This window comes from Microcaecilia unicolor, chromosome 12 (genome assembly GCF_901765095.1).
Source record: "Microcaecilia unicolor chromosome 12, aMicUni1.1, whole genome shotgun sequence".
Lineage (NCBI taxonomy): Eukaryota > Metazoa > Chordata > Amphibia > Gymnophiona > Siphonopidae > Microcaecilia > Microcaecilia unicolor.
Genome location: NC_044042.1, coordinates 104,451,130 through 104,470,462, shown reverse-complemented (window position 1 = coordinate 104,470,462; position 19,333 = coordinate 104,451,130). Strand labels below are relative to the sequence as shown.

The 19,333-nt window shown below is 44.4% G+C and overlaps 1 protein-coding gene across 1 annotated transcript in view; it reads left to right on the top strand.

The window, feature by feature from the left end:
- The window catches only part of ARHGAP27 (Rho GTPase activating protein 27), a 258,259-nt gene that overhangs the window by 30,738 nt on the left and 208,188 nt on the right, over positions 1-19,333 (top strand). The window contains exon 2 of the mRNA XM_030220824.1: positions 4,621-5,489. Within this exon, the coding sequence (XP_030076684.1) occupies positions 4,683-5,489 (807 nt within the window). The 5' untranslated portion in view covers positions 4,621-4,682. The remainder of the gene's footprint in view (positions 1-4,620; positions 5,490-19,333) is intronic.

The following is a 19,333-nucleotide window of genomic DNA, read 5'->3' as shown; positions in this document are numbered from 1 at the left end:
TGTTCACTCTGGTGGATCCTCTTCTACTTCTATCCCTCTGCCTGTCGGCGTACCTCAGGGTTCTGTTCTTGGTCCCCTCCTCTTTTCTATCTACACTTCTTCCCTTGGTTCATTAATCTCATCCCATGGCTTTTCCTACCATCTCTATGCTGATGACTCCCAAATCTACCTTTCTACCCCTGATATCTCACCTTGCATCCAAACCAAAGTTTCAGCGTGCTTGTCTGACATTGCTGTCTGGATGTCTCAACGCCACCTGAAATTAAATATGACCAAAACCGAGCTTCTCATTTTCCCCCCCAAACCCACCTCCCCGCTCCCCCCCGTTTTCTATTTCTGTTGATGGCTCTCTCATTCTCCCTGTCTCCTCAGCTCGAAACCTTGGGGTCATCTTTGACTCTTCTCTCTCCTTCTCTGCTCATATCCAGCAGATTGCCAACACCTGTCGTTTCTTTCTTTACAACATCCGTAAAATCCGCCCCTTTCTTTCCGAGCACTCTACCAAAACCCTCATCCACACCCTTGTCACCTCTCGTTTAGACTACTGCAATCTGCTTCTTGCTGGCCTCCCACTTAGTCACCTCTCCCCTCTCCAGTCGGTTCAAAACTCTGCTGCCCGTCTCATCTTCCGCCAGGGTCGCTTTACTCATACTACCCCTCTCCTCAAGACCCTTCACTGGCTCCCTATCCGTTTTCGCATCCTGTTCAAACTTCTTCTCCTAACCTATAAATGTATTCACTCTGCTGCTCCCCAGTATCTCTCCACACTCGTCCTTCCCTACACCCCTTTCCGTGCACTCCGCTCCATGGATAAATCCTTCTTATCTGTTCCCTTCTCCACTACTGCCAACTCCAGACTTCGCGCCTTCTGTCTCGCTGCACCCTACACCTGGAATAAACTTCCTGAGCCCCTACGTCTTGCCCCATCCTTGGCCACCTTTAAATCTAGACTGAAAGCCCACCTAACATTGCTTTTGACTCGTAACCACTTGTAACCACTCGCCTCCACCTACCCTCCTCTCTTCCTTCCCGTTCACATTAATTGATTTGATTTGCTTACTTTATTTATTTTTTGTCTATTAGATTGTAAGCTCTTTGAGCAGGGACTGTCTTTCTTCTGTGTTTGTGCAGCGCTGCGTACGCCTTGTAGCGCTATAGAAATGCTAAATAGTAGTAGTAGTAATTTCCACATTGAATGGAACATCTTCTTGGTTGTGTTTTTTGCGTGACTCTCTAGTGTTAGGTGTCGATCAGTGGTAACTCCAAGAATTTTTAGGGTGTCCGAAATTGGAAGATTCAGTTTTGGTGTGTTAATGGTGGTAATTTTTTTTTGTTTGTTTTTTTTTTGTTACATTTGTACCCGCGCTTTCCCGCTCATGGCAGGCTCAATGAGAATACAATCTGTAGTATCAGAATCAACAAAGGAGGTATATGAACAAGGGGTAAATGGGATAAAAGAGGTATGAGAAAAAGGATAGGGATAGGTAAGGAAGTGGAGCGATGAAGAGGTAGGGGAAGAGTATGGAGGGTAAGAAGATTGGTAGGAGGTAATTTCTAAGTCATTGTTGTTAATAATAAGATGAACCGGTAAATGGATGGGTTGCTTATGGTAGGTCAAGTCATTCGGGTAACTCTGTTTGAATAGATGGGTTTTCAATAGTTTCCTAAAGGGAAGGTACTCACTAGTTGATCGAATGTATCTGGGTAGAGCATTCCAGAGTTGGGATCCCAGGTAGGGGAAGTTAGATGCATGATATGTTTTATACTTTAGTCCTTTAATTAATTTTAACTGCCATAAGAAGAGATGTCCAAGGGTGTTTTTGGTTGGGGTCACATGTATTTTCATTGAAAACGTACTTAACATCCACAGGTGCTTTGCATCAAAGGCAGGTTTCAAAGCAAGAGTCCGTTTGTGTTTTTAGCTATATTATGAAAAAGTGATTCCAGAAAAGCATTAAGATCAGGGGAAAAAGTTACATGCAAAGATTAGGCATGTTCATTTGTTCATGTACATTCAGTTCGTTAGTGTACCTTATAAACGTAGGGGTCCCCCTCTGAAGGGACACCACCTTGTAGTGGTGGAGGGGCTTCTGTGTTTCAATGACTCAGAGGGCTATGCTGAAGGGTTACCCGTATCCAGACAGGCCTCTGAGGAGAAACCAGACAAAGAGTGTCCCAAACTAGGGAGAGTGGAAAGATGGTGACCTGAAGCTCGTATGCTCAACGGCCCAGCTGTCCTCTGAAGTTCTGTCTTTGTTTACTTGAAATTTCTTCTCTGCATTTTCAGTTACCTTAACTGAGAGGAAGGGGACAATGGGGGGGTAGCCGCCGATGACCAGCGTTTTTTTCTCCTGTGCAGCAAGTGTGGGACCACTGCGCGACGAGCTGCCTACAGATGACTGGGTTGATGAGTCCTTTGATTAGCGCCGGCGAAGGAGCGTCAATGCTCTTGGACCTGGAAACAACTTCATTGCTCCCGAGTCATTTAACCACCATGTCCAAAGGAGTGGAGGAATGAGTTAGGAGTGTATGCTGAAACAGAAGTCGTTTACAGCTGAACCCGTGTCGGCGGTGCCACTCCTAAACCCATAAGAGCTATCAGCTTGGAGTTTTTGGCTCCCGTGGAGGTTACATTGAATATCATCTGGAAGGCGCTCCAGGACCTAACGGTGGTAGTAAATAATTTTGCTTCAGATATAATCTTATTAGTGAGCAACATGGATAATCGAATCCTTTGAGAATGAAAAATTGATACAGCAAATGAAGTTCTACAGGAGTAGGAAACGGTTAAGATTTTGAAAATGATAATAGACCAGAAAAACTTGAACAAAATGAATATTATTACAGATGATTAATATCGAGATTGTTGTTTTCCCAGAGTTCCGGGTATGACTCCTAAAGTTTTTTCCTCTGAAATGATTCCTCTTAGTATATTAATTCAAAAGGAGTGAAGCCTGTGAAACTGGGATTACCTTAATCAGTGGGAATTGGATTAGAGATTCAAGTGTTTGTATTGCTAAATAATTTCTGGTTTTAAAAGAGAAAAAAATGAAATCAGGTGTATTATTTCCACTAATATTGGACAAAAAGTATGTTTCCAACAAAATTAATTGACTATACACCGTCTTGGGTTTGAAGAAGTCAACCAGACGATCAATGTGGAATAATGATTCAGATAAATAATAACTGGGGATAATCAGGTTAATACCACGTTTTCTTTGTTTGCTGTTGTTTAATTGATCTCCTTGTCTTGTTTCACTCTCCCTATGTATTTTGTGGTCTAAGAAAGAGAAAGATTGTATATAATCAATTTATCTAGTTGAGATTGTTTTCCTCTAATATTGTATTAATGTACAGTCATCTCTGTATTACTGTTTGCAAGTGACCCTTGTAAAATGAAAAATTATAAATAAATGATAAAAAATAAATAAACGTAGGGGTCAGTATTTAGTTGGCAGCGGTGAGCGTTTTGCGGACCACTGCTGGCTTTATTCCTGGATATTCAATTCCAGGCTTCAGTATTGAATACCTGGTTTTTGCAGAGCCGGCTAACACATAGCCGTTAAATCAATATTCAGAACGAGTTGCCTTGTATTCCTGCTTTCAAAGAGGACGTGTTGTTTCTGTGAGGCCTTCCTCTATCTCAAGGAGGAAGGTAGATATGAGAGGAACTGCCTATTGTTTAGAGAAACAGTAAAAATCTTTTTATTTCCACTTCTAATTAGCTGAACTGTGTAAGAGGGCCTGAGGGCCTTACACTTCTATGGAAGTGTAAATTTGGGCAGCAGAGGATGGAGGAGGGTTTTTGTTTTGCAGGTTTAATTCTGTTACATTGCATGTATTGTACACAGTGTTCGGGATAAAGGGGAAAGGAGCTGGGACTTGATTTACCGCCATTCTGTGGTTACAATCAAAGTGGTTTACATATCATATGCAGGTACTTACTGTGTACTTGGGGCAGTTGTATTGTGCAGGTTTTGGCTTCAGGGTTGGCACACTTTAAATTATGTAAATACATAATTTGCATAATTTAAAGAGACCCATGACTAGGGTCTCTGGCGCCCCCCTGCAGACCATCGCGCATCCTCTCCCCCCCCCCCCCCGGACTTTTAAATTTACCTCCCTCCAACGTCTGCGCAGCATCAGTGAAAGCGCTGCCTGTCTGACGTCTCTCCACCAGCTCAGCCTTCCCTTCGCTTGTTGGTTCCCTCTGTGTCCCGCCATCTTCTGACGTCATTTCCTTGAGGGCGGGACACAGAGGGAACAAACGAGCAAAGGGAAGGCTGGGCTGGTGGAGAGACGTCAGACAGGCAGCGCTTTCACTGACGCTGCGCAGACATCGGAGGAGGCAGAGTGAGGTAAATTTATAGTGCCAGCGAATCGGGGATGGAGGGGAGCGGAGGAGTAAGGTTTTTTTTAAAAAAATACAACGTGACGGCACAGCGCCCTTGAAGGCAGGTGCCCCCCTGCAGTGCTTACTGCGCTTACCGTGTTGGCACGGCCCTGCATATAATAAATGATCTGCTCATAAGTTGTTCTCATTTTTCTTTCTGATGTCTTAAAATACATTTGTATTCATCAAACACAATCCATAATCAATATTTATTTTGTATTTTCTAGGTGGGATCAAGGCTTAGCAACAAGCCCATCCCTGGGCCTCCTCCCACCTCTCGCTGGAAGCCATGCAGACCCCTGCGGCCCCAGGCAGCGTTTACGTCTTGGTGGAGTATGAGTTTGCATATACAGCTAAAGATGGGAGACTTATCTCCATCAAACCCAATGAGAGATATCTACTGTTGAAGAGGACCAATGACCACTGGTGGCATGTGCGACACAATGAGAACAGTAGACCATTTTACATTCCCGCTAAGTATGTCAAAGAGCTGAGGCCTGAGTTCCTGCCCACCAGCAGCCTCCCATTGCTCAGTACAGAGAGTGAAAGCAATGGCAGTGCGTCTCCAGGAATGGAAACGTACAAGTACAAGTTTATGAGTGCTGAGTCACTGAGAAGTACAGACACAGTATCACAGATGGGAAACGCCATCCAGCCCAATATTATCATATCACTATCGGACTGCAATATCTCGGGTGCTGGTATATCCTTAAAGGATGGGGAAGGTGTAAATTCTGAGGGTCAGAACATGCTGTACATGGGAAGGGAAACGAACTATCCCATGAGTACATTCACCACGTTCAACAGCCCAGAAAGACTGCAAGCTCGGAGGAGGACCAATATTGCACTGGAGCACTCTGCCCCGGCTGGCATCCGTTCCACACAGTCCTTGGATGATTTGGTGAAACTCCCAGTCAGGACTGGGTTTAGTTCGCGCAGTGTGGGGTCCTGCGTGTCTGAGGTGAACGCTGGCACCCGGAACTATTTGTGTCCTCCTGCAGGGAAGAGAACTGAAAACTTCTATGAGACGATCCAGGATGTAAAAGAGCACAAGCGACTGGTGGGGTCTGGAGCAGATATCAGAGGCACATCTCAGGTACTGTACTGCCACCGCATATGAAGTCGGGAAGCTGAAAATAGGCCCGAGAAGAACCACTGTTGGTATTATCTTATCATGGAAGATAATTGTAGAAGAATAACCATGGTGGGGTGTGTGCGGGGGAGGGGGGTGGTATTTGGATTACTGTAGGAGCTTGAGAATCTTCTCACTGACAAAATACTGGCTTGGCGTCCCAGTGCAACACCTTGCTTCACTATGTTTTTTAGGAAACTATGTCCTGGATGAGTTCATAAAATGTACTTATATGTGTTCCCTGCACATGATATATTTCCAGGCACTTTTTCTAAGTGAGACAAGCTGGTTGAGGTGAAATTACCAAATCTGTTCCCTTAGAAAGATCTGAACGGGGTTAGGAAAATACACTTGTCCATTCTCTGATAAATAGCTTCAAAATCTATCAACTAGGGAAGTGCTGAGTTGATCCTGTGTTTTATAATTCCTATTGTTCTGTTTTCAGTTGTATTTAGTGCTTTTTTTGTAGAAAAAAAGGTGCCGGTACTCATTATGGGCGGGGTCACCACATATGGCTCCACCCCTATGATAGCCACACCCACATTAACCACACCCCCTATACCAGCCATGGCGCATATAAACAGACATCATTGAAAATATTACAGTACTATAGGAGAAAAAAATAACGTGATTTGCTAAGTAGTAGCAGTGAATAAGACAGCCAATGTAAATTCTCAAATTGGACATATTACAAACACTAAAATGAAAATAAAATGATTTTTTTCTACCTTTGTTGTCTGGTGACTGTTTTTCTTTCCATATTGGTCCCAGTCTCTGATTCTGCTTTCCTTTGTTTTCGCTTAACTCTTCTGTGCCATTTGTCATTTTTGTCTCCTTTTTCTTTGCTTTCTTCAATATTTTTCAGGCTCTCTCTCTGTCCAGATTTAATTCATTCTTACTATCCATTCTTTAATTTCCTTCATCTACCTGTGGCTTTTCATCTTTTCCTCACCCTTGTTCTCCCCATGCCCCTTCCTCTTATTCTCCAGTCTTTCTCTATTCCCCTTTTCCATCCAGCAGCTCTGCTTTCTCTCCCCATCATTCCAGTGTCTCCCCTATTTCTTTCTGCATTCTTCCATCCAGCGTCTTCCCTCTTTCTCTCCCCATCCTTCCATCTGTTTTCCCCCTCTCTCTCCCCATCCTTCCATCTGTTTTTCCCCTCTCTCTCCCCATCCTTCCATCTGTTTTTCCCCCTCTCTCTCCCCATCCTTCCATCTGTTTTTCCCCCTCTCTCTCCCCATCCTTCCATCTGTTTTTCCCCCTCTCTCTCCCCATCCTTCCATCTGTTTTTCCCCCTCTCTCTCCCCATCCTTCCATCTGTTTTCCCTCTCTCTCCCCATCCTTCCATCTGTTTTTCCCCCTCTCTCTCCCCATCCTTCCATCTGTTTTTCCCCCTCTCTCTCCCCATCCTTCCATCTGTTTTTCCCTCTCTCCCCAATCCTTCCATCTGTGTTTTCCCTCTCTCTCCCCATCCTTCCATCTGTTTTTCCCTTTCTCTCCCCATCCTTCCCTCTGTTGGTTTCCCCCTCTCTCCCCAATCCTTCCCTCTGTTGGTTTCCCTCTTTCTCTCTGTCCCCAATCCTTCCCTCTGTTGGTTTCCTTCTTTCTCTCTCTCCCCAATCCTTCCCTCTGTTGGTTTCCCTCTTTCTCTCCCCAATCCTCCCCCCCCCCTGCGACACTCCGGGCGAGTCCTGCACTTAGTTTTTTTTTTTTAAGACTCAGAACGTGCGAACGATGCAGCCGGCAGCGATTGAAAGAGGCTGTCTGGGCTGGTGTCTGCGTCGGAGCTTCCCTCACCCTCTGCGAGTCCCGCCTTCGTTGTTACAACTTCCTGTTTCGCGGGACTCGCAGAGGGTGAGGGAAGCTCCGACGCAGACGCCAGCCCAGCAGACAGCCTCTTTCAATCGCTGCCGGCTGCATCGTTCGCGCGTTCTGAGTCTTAAAAAAAAAAAAACTAAGTGCAGGACTCGCCCGGAGTGTCACGGGGGGCGGGGCGGGCAAAAAAAGGTGCCGGTACGCCGTACCGGTGCGTACCGGCACAAAAAAAGCACTGGTTGTATTGAACATTCTGGTTTTTAAAATGACCAAAAAATGTTAAAACTGGAGATTAGTGGTAAGCCTCTATTTGGTATACCATCATAGTAATTTACAAACAATAATATATTTATCTTTCAATCATTTTTATTCAAAGAAATATGATGACGACAAGGCAAAAATCAGTATCAAAACAGACACAATAGTATCTTTCAACTGAACAAAAGCTTTACATGTCAACATTTTCAATGTAGACGCAACCAAGAGCAGCTCTATCTTGATCTGCGCAGCCCCCAGAACTTGTCATGTCAGGTTTTATAAGCAGTATAATAACCGTTGTTGCACCGTAAGCACAAATTATCAAAAGCATCAGCATAAACATCGAACCAAAAGCAAGAGATCAATCAACCCTGAAATCAAAGCAAATACGACCCTTCCACCCCCCCCCCCCCCCCCAACCTGGAAGAAAAAAAACCCATCAGGAGATTGTGTTCTTATATCACCAAATGAGAGAAAAAAATAAAATTATGGATTCCATTATATATGGAAACATATAGATAGCCCAATTCTCACAAGAAATGAAGTTTATTTAAGACAAACCTCTGTGCTTTTCGAATTAACGATTGACTGCTAACACAGACTATAATAACACTGCATAACGCTCTATAACACCATATCATTCCAATAAGAATTGTATTCACCCATTAGCCTACTTATAAAAATGTAACTGTTGTAAACCACACTGAACCCTAGACAGGGGATATTAGCGGTATATAAGACCGAAATTGAATTGAATTGACTAGGCTGTACACAGTTGCAACAGCATTAAATTATGAAACTAGTTTCTCCACTGCCAAAATGAAGGTGTATCTTGTCCAACCCAATGTTGTAAAATACATTTTTTTCCATACTGCATGCTTTATATATAAACAAGTATTTACCAGCCCCTTTCAAGCAGAACACTTACACCCAGGGGAGAACGTGGGGTATGCTGGTCCACCAGTGGCGTACCAAGGGGGTGGGGGCGGTCCGCCCCGGGTGCACGCCGCTGGGGGGGTGCCACGGCGCACGCCTGCTCTGAGTTCGCTGACTTCTTCGCGCACTCGCTGCAGCTCCCTCTGCCCTGGAACAGGTTACTTCCTGTTCCGGGTCAGAGGGAGCTACAGCGAACGCACGAAGTCAGGGAACTCTGAGCAGGCACGCGCTGCGGCACCCCCCCCCCCAGCGGCGTGCACCCGGGGAGGGGGGGGGGGTCCGCGCTGCATCGGGGGAGTGCTCCTAGGATCGCCACTGTGGTCCACTACTCTGGTTAGGTAGCTAAAAAGTCATTTCCAAAAAACAAATGTGGACGGGCAACTCCAGATCGTGTGAAGAAAAGTAACTTGGGAGCCCTGACATTTAAGGCATTCATTTGAACTTGAGATGCCCACATGATAAGCCTGAAGAAGCACCCTGAACTGACATTCTCTCAAATCAGCAGTGATGGAAATGGATGGAATCGATGGTACGGATCAGTTCCCAGATCCTCTCCCCCCACTTTTGCAGGATATTTGTAAAATCTACCCTCCCACATTTCTGAATCAGCCTGCTCTGTAACTCGGAAAACAATAACCTATCTCCTGTGGGTGATTTTAACAAATTGCGCAAAGTTGTACCATAGTAAGTAGTAAGACCCATACTGGGGATGGAATGTATATAATTCTTTAATTGATGATAAGCGAAAGGTGGTGTCAGAGAGGCTGCATGCCCTAGGGATGATAGCAACAGTCCTGTCATGGTTTCAGATTTCTGAGCAGGTCAAGTGCAGCTAGAGTGAGAATGGGAAACCATAGGCCCGATATTCAGACTACGGGAGTTAGCTGACCTAATTCAGGGTCAGATGCACTAAACTTTAACGAGCCATTAACGAACAAGTAGTAAACCGTGGCATGCACTAAACAGTTTTTTCCGACGGTGGTAGCAGGTAACGAAAATGGAATACAAACGAGTAACTACCATTGTAATGTGGACGATTCGGGATGCACTAACCATACCGACGATTGCACCGACTCATTTACCGCAATATATATTTAACGTGTGGTCAGAGCTGTCGGTAAGGCCGGAGCTGTCATACAGACACGTCATAACACGTCCTTGTGGGCATCCTTGCCCCCCTGCCCGAGGTCGCTGCTGCTCCCCGCTCCCCCCTGCATTAAAAAAATCATGATTTTAGCCAGCCCCGGCCCCCCTCCCTCTCTTCCTGCCTCTCTCTCTTTCTAAACAGCTCCCACCATCCTCCGCCCGGCCCCCTCCACCCCCTCCACCGGGCCCCCCTCCGTCTTACCGGGCCCTCGCAGCGCCTCTCACCTCTGTGTGAAGGCGCTGCGATGGCAAGAACAGCTACCATAGTAACATAGTAGATGACGGCAGAAAAAGACCTGCATGGTCCATCCTGTCTGCCCAACAAGGTAAACTCATATGTGTATACCTTACCTTGATTTGTACCTGCCTTTTTCAGGGTACAGACCGTACAAGTCTGCCCAGCAGTATTTCCCGCCTCCCAACCACCAGTCCCGCCTCCCATCACCAGCTCTGGCACAGACCGTATAAGTCTGCCCTCCACTATCCTCGCCTCCCAACCACCAACCTCTCTTCCCTCACCTGCTCCGCCACCCAATTTTGGCTAAGCTTCTGAGGATCCATTCCTACTGCATAGGATTCGTTTATGCATATCCCACACATGTTTGAATTCCGTTACCGTTTTCATCTCTACCACCTTCCGCGAGAGGGCATTCCAAACATCCACCACCCTCTCCGTGAAAAATACTTCCTGACATCTTTTTTGAGTCTGCCCCCCTTCAATCTCATTTCATGTCCTCTCGTTTTACCGCCTTCCCATCTCCGGAAAAGATTTTTTTGCGGATTAATACCTTTCAAGTATTTGAACGTCTGTATCATATCACCCCTGTTCCTCCTTTCCTCCAGGGTGTACATGTTCAGGTCAGTAAGTCTCTCTTCATACGTCTTGGAACGCAACTCCCATACCATCCTCGTAGCTTTTCTTTGCACCGCTTCCATTTTGTTAACATCCTTTGCAAGGTACGGCCTCCAAAACTGAACACAATACTCCAGGTGGGGCCTCACCAATGTCTTATACAGGGGCATTAAAACCTCCTTTCTTCTGCTGATCACACCTCTCTCTATACAGCCTAGCAACCTTCTCGCTACGGCCACCGCCTTGTCACAGCTGATCCTCTTCACTGAAGAGTCTTCGGACGTCCCTCCTTTCGTCCAGGGCAATATTAGCCTCTAACCACAAATTTAGAGCTGGTCATGACTGGCTATGTCCCACTGAAAATTCGTGGATAGCCGGTACTGATCCTGGCTGGTGAAATACTTTTGAATATCGGGGGGCAGTTGAAAAATGTTCATGTTGTTTGCAGCATTGTTTGTTTTGTTTTATCTAGGTTAGTCTTCATTTTTGTTTTGGGGCAATGTTGTCGACATTGTTTTGAAATAGTGTGCCATCTTTCCCCATGGTTTATTCATGCATGATGGTTTGGTCATGCGTGTACTGTAAGGAAAGAGTGTGCACTCTTTGTAAAGAGTTGAGCGAAATCCAAAGTGAAAAAACGTAAAATGTGGTTTTCTGCGCATTTTATTTCACAACATGCAGTGATCTGGGATATGCCCATCCTTGGTCTCCGACTGGCAAAGTGGAGGAGTAGCCTAGTGGTTAGTGCAGTGGACTTTGATCCTGGGGAATTGGGTTCAATTCCCACTGCAGCTCTTTGTGACTCTGGGCAAGTCACTTAACCATCCATTGCCCCTGGTACAAAATAAGTACCTGAATATATGTAAACCGCTTTGAATGTAGTTGCAAAAAAAACCTCAGAAAGGCGGTATGTCAAGTCCCATTTCCCTTTCCCTTTCCCAAAGAGTGCAATATAGTATATCACAGGTTTCTGTACTTCCCACAGTTCTTTTTCATTCCTACCTGCATCCACTGTGTACAGTTTTACAGCCATTTACTGTTAATTACCATGTTTTTGCAGATACATAGTAACATACATAGTAGATGACGGCAGAAAAAGACCTGCACGGTCCATCTAGTCTGCCCAACAATTGAAACTCATATGTGCTACTTTTATTTGTATACCTGACCTTGATTTGTTTCTGCCATTTTCAGGGCACAGACCGTAGAAGTCTGCCCAAAACAAGGCCCACCTTCCAACCACCAGCCCCGCCTCCCCCCACCGGCTCTGCCACCCAATCTCAGCTAAGCTTCTGAGGATCTATTCTTTCCGAACAGGATTCCTTTATGTATTGATGATGTATTGATTCGTAGCATTCAACATGGCCTTTGATTTGCCTATTTCTGGGATGTAATGTGAAGAATGTGAGAGTATGTTGTGAGGAGGCAGGAAACTACAAGGTCCAGAATGCACTGCAGCAGGAAGGGAAACAGAGTCAGGGGAAGGACTCGGCAGGAGAGTGAGAAGCCAGGAGTTGACTGGGAAATTGAACCAGGTGTGAGAGGTTTTCAGGCAGCTTTATTAAGACAATGGTGGCAAGCTGGAAGGGGGAGATGGAAGCACTAGGGAAGCTCTCTGCTGAAAAGGTGACAGTTGCACTACCCCCTGAGAAGGGAAAGTTTGAGGAACTGCTTTAAGTCTGAAAAGGGTTTAATTAGAAGACTCTGAGTAAATGCCTTTTTGTTATGTTTGAGTTGAAGAAGAAATAAGCCATGAGGATTATGTTAAATGGCAACTAATAAAACCTTTGGTTATAAGAAGTCTGGTGTTGGTGAACATTTGTGAAAGGAGAAGAGGAGGCAGAGAACTCCCCTGAGTTTGAGGCGGAGTCCTGGTGAATTACCGAGAAGTGTAGAGCCCAGCAGTGACTGTGTGTGAAGGAAGCTAAGCAGGGTCAGCCCTGGCCAGGTCCTGGAAGGGTGACCAGCTCACAATGTTTAGGAAAAAATAAGTTGATTTTGAATTTGCAGAAGACAGAGAGGCCTTGTCTAGACCGATTCGGTGTTCTGGATCTTGGGCACTGTGCTATTCCAGTTCCCAATGAGGTACATTATTTGGGGCTAGTTAGAGACTTATCTTTGTCTGCTTGTAAGATCATTTTTCAAACTGTGTGTTTCAAGACTTCCAAAAGGACAGTTTTAGCCCCGAAAATTCCATGCAGTGGTTCAGGGTTTGATCCTCCCATTTTTTTGACTACTGCAACTTAGGGTATTTTGGATTGCCAGCTGTGATGTTGCCAGCATTTCAGTGCCCAGAATGCAGTGGTCTGGCTTATTAAGGGTGGTGGTTATTTGGAACGTAAAATTCCTGTGTTGTGATCACTACAGTGGTTCCTGATTGTATGCATTTCCCAGTTTAAATGTTTGAAATTGATATTTAAGATGTTGTACATGGGATGGTTTTGTCTTGCTTACGAACGTCATTGAGTTGTTGTTAAAGACTTTCTCAAGGTCTTCTAGCTCTTCCTATGTAGATTACTCAGAGATGCTTGTATGTTTCCATGCCTTCACAGTGATGGGTCCTAGGTTGTGGAATTCATTGTCCGATGTTTCCTGGATGGAAACAAATTTATTGAAGCAGATCAAAATTGTGCTGTTCGTGTAGGCATTTTCATGAGCACATTTGAACAATTATACCGTTGATGGCAGGAGATTTTAGAAAAGGTCTTATGTTTTTCGTTTGTCTGATTTTTATTATTTGATCTTCTGGGAACAGTCTTGGAGCTAGATCTGTAGTACCCTCCCGTGGGAGGTGGTGGAGATGAAAACGGTAACGGAATTCAAACATGCGTGGGATAAACAGAAAGGAATCCTGTTCAGAAGAAATGGATCCTCAGAAGCTTAGCCGAGATTGGGTGGCAGAGCTGGTAGTGGCAGGCGGGGCTGGTGGTTGGGAGGTGGGGATAGTGCTGGGCAGAATTATACAGTCTGTGCCCTGAAAATGGCAGATACAAATCAAGGTCAGGTATACACAAAAAGTAGCACATATGAGTTATCTTGTTGGGCAGACTGGGTGGACCATGCAGGTCTTTTTCTGCCGTCATCTACTATGTTACTATGACCTCAGAATGTAAGCTGGGTTCTATAAAAGCATTTTAAAGAAACAAACAATAAATAATGAATTTTCAAGACATTCTTGAGAAGGAAATAAATGTACTGTACATAGTTGAAATTAATCAGAAACAATGAGGGTATTTTTATTTTTGCATTAATTTCATTTATTGATTTGATATAGTACTTCCACAAGCATATAAAGCAATGTACATTAAAATCAAATGACTTAAATGTAATATCAAACAATAAAAAGAATAATCCAATAAAAACATGTAAGATCAGATAAATAGCAAACCCCTACTCTCTGCTTTCCTTTCCCAGCTCCCATGGGTCCAACATCACAGTGCATACCAAGCCATGTCCCACCTTCTCTGATGCAACTTCCTTTTTCCACCAGGTCTAGGAAGTGGCTGCAGGAAGGCTATGTCTGTGAGCCTACTTTATAGAATTACTTCCTATGAGAGTAGTTTGACAACAGGGTGCGCCCTATAGGGAAAGGGAAATTGGACTTGATATGCCACCTTTCTGAGGTTTTTGCAACTACACTCAAAGCGGTTTACATATATTCAGGTACTTATTTTGTACCAGGGGCAATGGAGGGTTAAGTGACTTGCCCAGAGTCACAAGGAGCTGCAGTGGGAATCAAACCCAGTTCCCCAGGATCAAAGTCCACTGCACTAACCACTAGGCTACTGGTGGCACTGGTTATGGCACCTATTTTAAGCCTATTCTACAAAATAAAGTGGGTGTCAACCAAGTTGGGCAAAGACATGCATATACCACTGGATTCTATAAACAGCGACGCGCAAATCAGCATACATAGCCAATTTGCATGCGTAACTTAATTGCTTAACAAGTCAATCAGTGCCAAAAATTGGCTGCTAACAACTAATTGGTCTGAATTAGGATTTATGCACAGATCGTATTCAATAACAATCCGCGCATAAATCCTAACATGCATAAATTTGGAGGGTGGGGCGGTGGAGGGCATGGCTAGGGGATGTTCCAGAATTTTACTCGCATAAATATAGAATTCGGCCAAACTGCACCTAATTCAGCCGCAGGCTTTTAGCAGGCATAATTGCTGGCACCTAAAGTTAAGCGTGACGTACGCACTTAGCTGCTATTCTATAAAGGATGCGTACCCTCTATTGAATAGTGTGTAAAACTTTTGGCACTGATTTTTAGGTGCCACTTATAGAATCTACTCCATACTGGGTGTCTTATTTGTTTATTATGACGTTTCTACCAACATTTTCCCAAGAAAGCTCAGGTTCAATGCGGCTTACATAACAAATTAAGAAGAAGCATTACAAGACAATATTAATACAAGAATAGAACTATTAAAAAAATTCTTTTCATATTAGCTGAACACATATGTGGGTAATGAGTTCCAGAGTTTGGTACTTTGGTAAGAAAAATTAGCATCAGGATAATCCGCCACTCTGCTTGGGCATCTATGTGGCCATTTTCCCCCTAATTCTATAAAAGTCTCTAAAAATTGCTCACGCAAACTCGGGAATGTGCCCAGTTTTCACATGCAATTTATTGACTAACGAGGTATTTAGCACCAATAATTGGCTTTTTAGCAAGCAATTATTGGCACTAATTAGATTTGAGATATACGCGCATAAGCTTAGGCACAGGATCCATGCCTAGATTTTACCCATGAGTTAAAAAAGGGGTGCGGAAATGAGAAGGTCATGGGTGGAACATTCATAAGTACATAAGTAATGCCACACTGGGAAAAGACCAAGGGTCCATCGAGCCCAGCATCCTGTCCACGACAGCGGCCAATCCAGGCCAAGGGCACCTGGCAAGCTTCCCAAACGTACAAACATTCTATACATGTTATTCCCGGAATTGTGGATTTTTCCCAAGTCCATTTAGTAGCGGTTTATGGACTTGTCCTTTAGGAAACCGGCTAACCCCCTTTTAAACTCTGCCAAGCTAATCGCCTTCTCACATTCTCCGGCAACAAATTCCAGAGTTTAATTACGCGTTGGGTGAAGAAAAATTTTCTCCGATTTGTTTTAAATTTACTACACTGTAGTTTCATCGCATGCCCCCTAGTCCTAGTATTTTTGGAAAGCGTGAACAGACGCTTCACATCCACCTGTTCCACTCCACTCATTATTTTATATGCCTCTATCATGTCTCCCCTCTGCCGTCTCTTCTCCAAGCTGAATAGCCCTAACCTCCTTAATCTTTCTTCATAGGGAAGTCATCCCATCCCCGCTATCATTTTAGTTGCCCTTCGCTGCACCTTTTCCAATTCCACTATATCTTTCTTGAGATGCGGCGACCAGAATTGAACACAATACTCAAGGTGCGGTCGCATCATGGAGCGATACAACGGCATTATAACATCTTCACACCTGTTTTTCCATACCTTTCCTAATAATACCCAACATTCTATTCGCTTTCCTAGCCGCAGCAGCACACTGAGCAGAAGGTTTCAGCGTATTATCGACGACGACACCCAGATCCCTTTCTTGGTCCGTAACTCCTAACGTGGAACCTTGCATGACGTAGCTATAATTCGGGTTCTTTTTTCCCACATGCCTCACCTTGCACTTGCTCACATTAAACGTCATCTGCCATTTAGTCGCCCAGTCTCGTAAGGTCCTCTTGTAATTTTTCACAATCCTGTCGCGAGTTAACGACTTTCGTAACATTTACACCATGTTCATTAAACAGCTTTCCAGCCTCCTGTTTAATTAACCTGGACTGAATAGTGTCATAGAAAGCTGTAGTAATCTTAAGAGGTGACAAATACTTTCCCAGCTTGGCATTAGATGGAAGGACAAATACAAAAAACAAACTTGACAAATGATCAGAATTCCCTGAATGCAATAAATTAGAGCCACTGGCTTGGGTAGTGGCCCACCGGGGCCAGACGCTAGAGATAAAGATGCCTGGAGTGTAGAAACTTTGGTGCAAAAATAATTATTGATTTATTTACCACTTTTTTGAAGGAATTCACTCAAGGCGGTGTACAGTAAGAACATGAGCAGGAGGCAATTAGAGCAGTAAAAATATTCGAACAACAATACAAAGTATGGCATGTTATACTACTACATGCAATGACAAATTGTCTAGGCTTTGCTCCGGACTGTATGCTCAACTTGATTGATCTTCCACCAAGGAATGCCACGCCTGCAGCACGGTCATATCTCCAACTACACTTCCCAAACTGCAAGGGCGTCAAATATAAGCTGATTTTCACCTCTTCTTTCTGCTACTGGAGCCCTAAATACTGGAATGCTCTTCCGCAGCATCTCAAAACGCAAATGGACCACATCCTCTTCAAAAAAATTGCTGAAAACGTACTTCTTTGTTAAAACGTACTCCCCTAGTTCCTCTGCTGATTAATATTCCCACCGCACTCCCCCGTCCTGCTTAGTTCCCCCTTGTTAGCTACTTCTCCCCTGGTCTAACCTTTGTCAACTTTAACTGTATTTTCTGAATTTGTAATTTTTCCTAATTTTGCTGTAAGCCACATTGTGCCTGCATGTGTGGGAAAATGTGGGATACAAATGAACCATAAATAAAAAAATAATTGGTGATGAAAGGTAAGGCAAAGGTGTAACATATAGATGAGTAAGAAAGTAGGACAAATTAGAAAGTAAGGTTACTGATTTGAAGAAAGTTGCACGTGAGGTCAGAGAGATGGTTAAATATTATCTCAGCTAGGGTAGGAGTGGAAAAACATGTCCCGCTGCAGTATGTGCAGCCCGAGTCAATCCTTGTGTGTGTGAGTGAGACTAACAAGTTAGTTACTTCTTCCATTAAAGGCCTGGTTGAAGAGTCAAGCTTTCACCTGCTTCCTGAAGTAGAGGTAGTCTTGTGTTAAGCGGAGCCTTTCAGGCAAGTTCCTGTACAGTGGGAACGGGTTCTAGGATTTGATGTGGTTTAGCAATAAGGGAGGTTTAATATTTGCCGCAAGTAACATAAGAACGTAAGAGTAGCCATACTGGGTCAGACCAATGGTCCATCTAGCCCAGTATCCTGTTTCCAACAGTGGCCAATCCAGGTCACAAGTACCTGGCAGAAACCCAAATAGTAGCAACATTTCATGTAGAACCTCAAATCAGAATCCCAAATAAGAAGATTCCAGAATCCCAAATAGTAGCAACATTCCATACTACCAATCTCAGGGCAAGCAGTGGCTTCCCCTATGCCCATCTCAATAACAGGCTATGGATTTTTCCTCCAGGAACTTGTCCAAACCTTTTTTAAACCCAGATATACTAACCACTGTTACTACGTCCTCTGACAAAGAATTCCAGAGCTTAACTATTCGTTGAGTGAAAAACTATTTACTCCTTTTTGTTTTAAAAGTATTTTCATGCAACTTCCTCGAGTGTCCCCTAGTCTTTGTACTTTTGGAACGAGTAAACATTGATTTACTTCTACTCATTCTACACCACTCAGGATTTTGTAGACCTCAATCATATCTCCCCTCATCCGTCTCTTTTCCAAGCTGAAGAGCCCCAATCTCTTTAGCCTTTCCTCATATGGGAGGAATTCCATCCTCTTTATCATTTTGGTCATTGTTCTTTGAACCTTTTCTAATTCTGCTATTTTTTTTTTGAGATACAGCGACCAGAACTGAACGCAGTACTCAAGGTGAGGTTGCACCATGGAGCAATACAGAAGCATTATTTTTTTATTTTTTATTTTTGTTACATTTTGTACCCCGCGCTTTCCCACTCATGGCAGGCTCAATGCGGCTTACATGGGGCAATGGAGGGTTAAGTGACTTGCCCAGAGTCACAAGGAGCTGCCTGTGCCTGAAGTGGGAATCGAACCCAGTTCCTCAGGACCAAAGTCCACCACCCTAACCACTAGGCCACTCCTCCACTGTTGCTACTATTTGAGATTCTACATGGAATGTTGCTATTCCACTAGCAACATTCCATGTAGAAGTCGGCCCTTGCAGATCACCAATGTGGCCGCGCAGGCTTCTGCTTCTGTGAGTCTGACGTCCTGCACGTACGTGCAGGACGTCAGACTCACAGAAACAGAAGCCTGTGCAGCCTTCTACATGGAATGTTGCTAGTGGAATAGCAACATTCCATGTAGAATCTCCAATAGTAGCAACATTCCATGTAGAATCTCCAATAGTATCTATTTTATTTTTGTTACATTTGTACCCCGCACTTTCCCACTCATGGCAGGCTCAATGCGGCTTACATGGGGCAATGGAGGGTTAAGTGACTTGCCCAGAGTCACAAGGAGCTGCCTGTGCCTGAAGTGGGAATCGAACCCAGTTCCTCAGGACCAAAGTCCACCACCCTAACCACTAGGCCACTCCTCCACTGTTGCTACTATTTGAGATTCTACATGGAATGTTGCTATTCCACTAGCAACATTCCATGTAGAAGTCGGCCCTTGCAGATCACCAATGTGGCCGCGCAGGCTTCTGCTTCTGTGAGTCTGACGTCCTGCACGTACGTGCAGGACGTCAGACTCACAGAAACAGAAGCCTGTGCAGCCTTCTACATGGAATGTTGCTAGTGGAATAGCAACATTCCATGTAGAATCTCCAATAGTATCTATTTTATTTTTGTTACATTTGTACCCCGCACTTTCCCACTCATGGCAGGCTCAATGCGGCTTACATGGGGCAATGGAGGGTTAAGTGACTTGCCCAGAGTCACAAGGAGCTGCCTGTGCCTGAAGTGGGAATCAAACTGAGTTC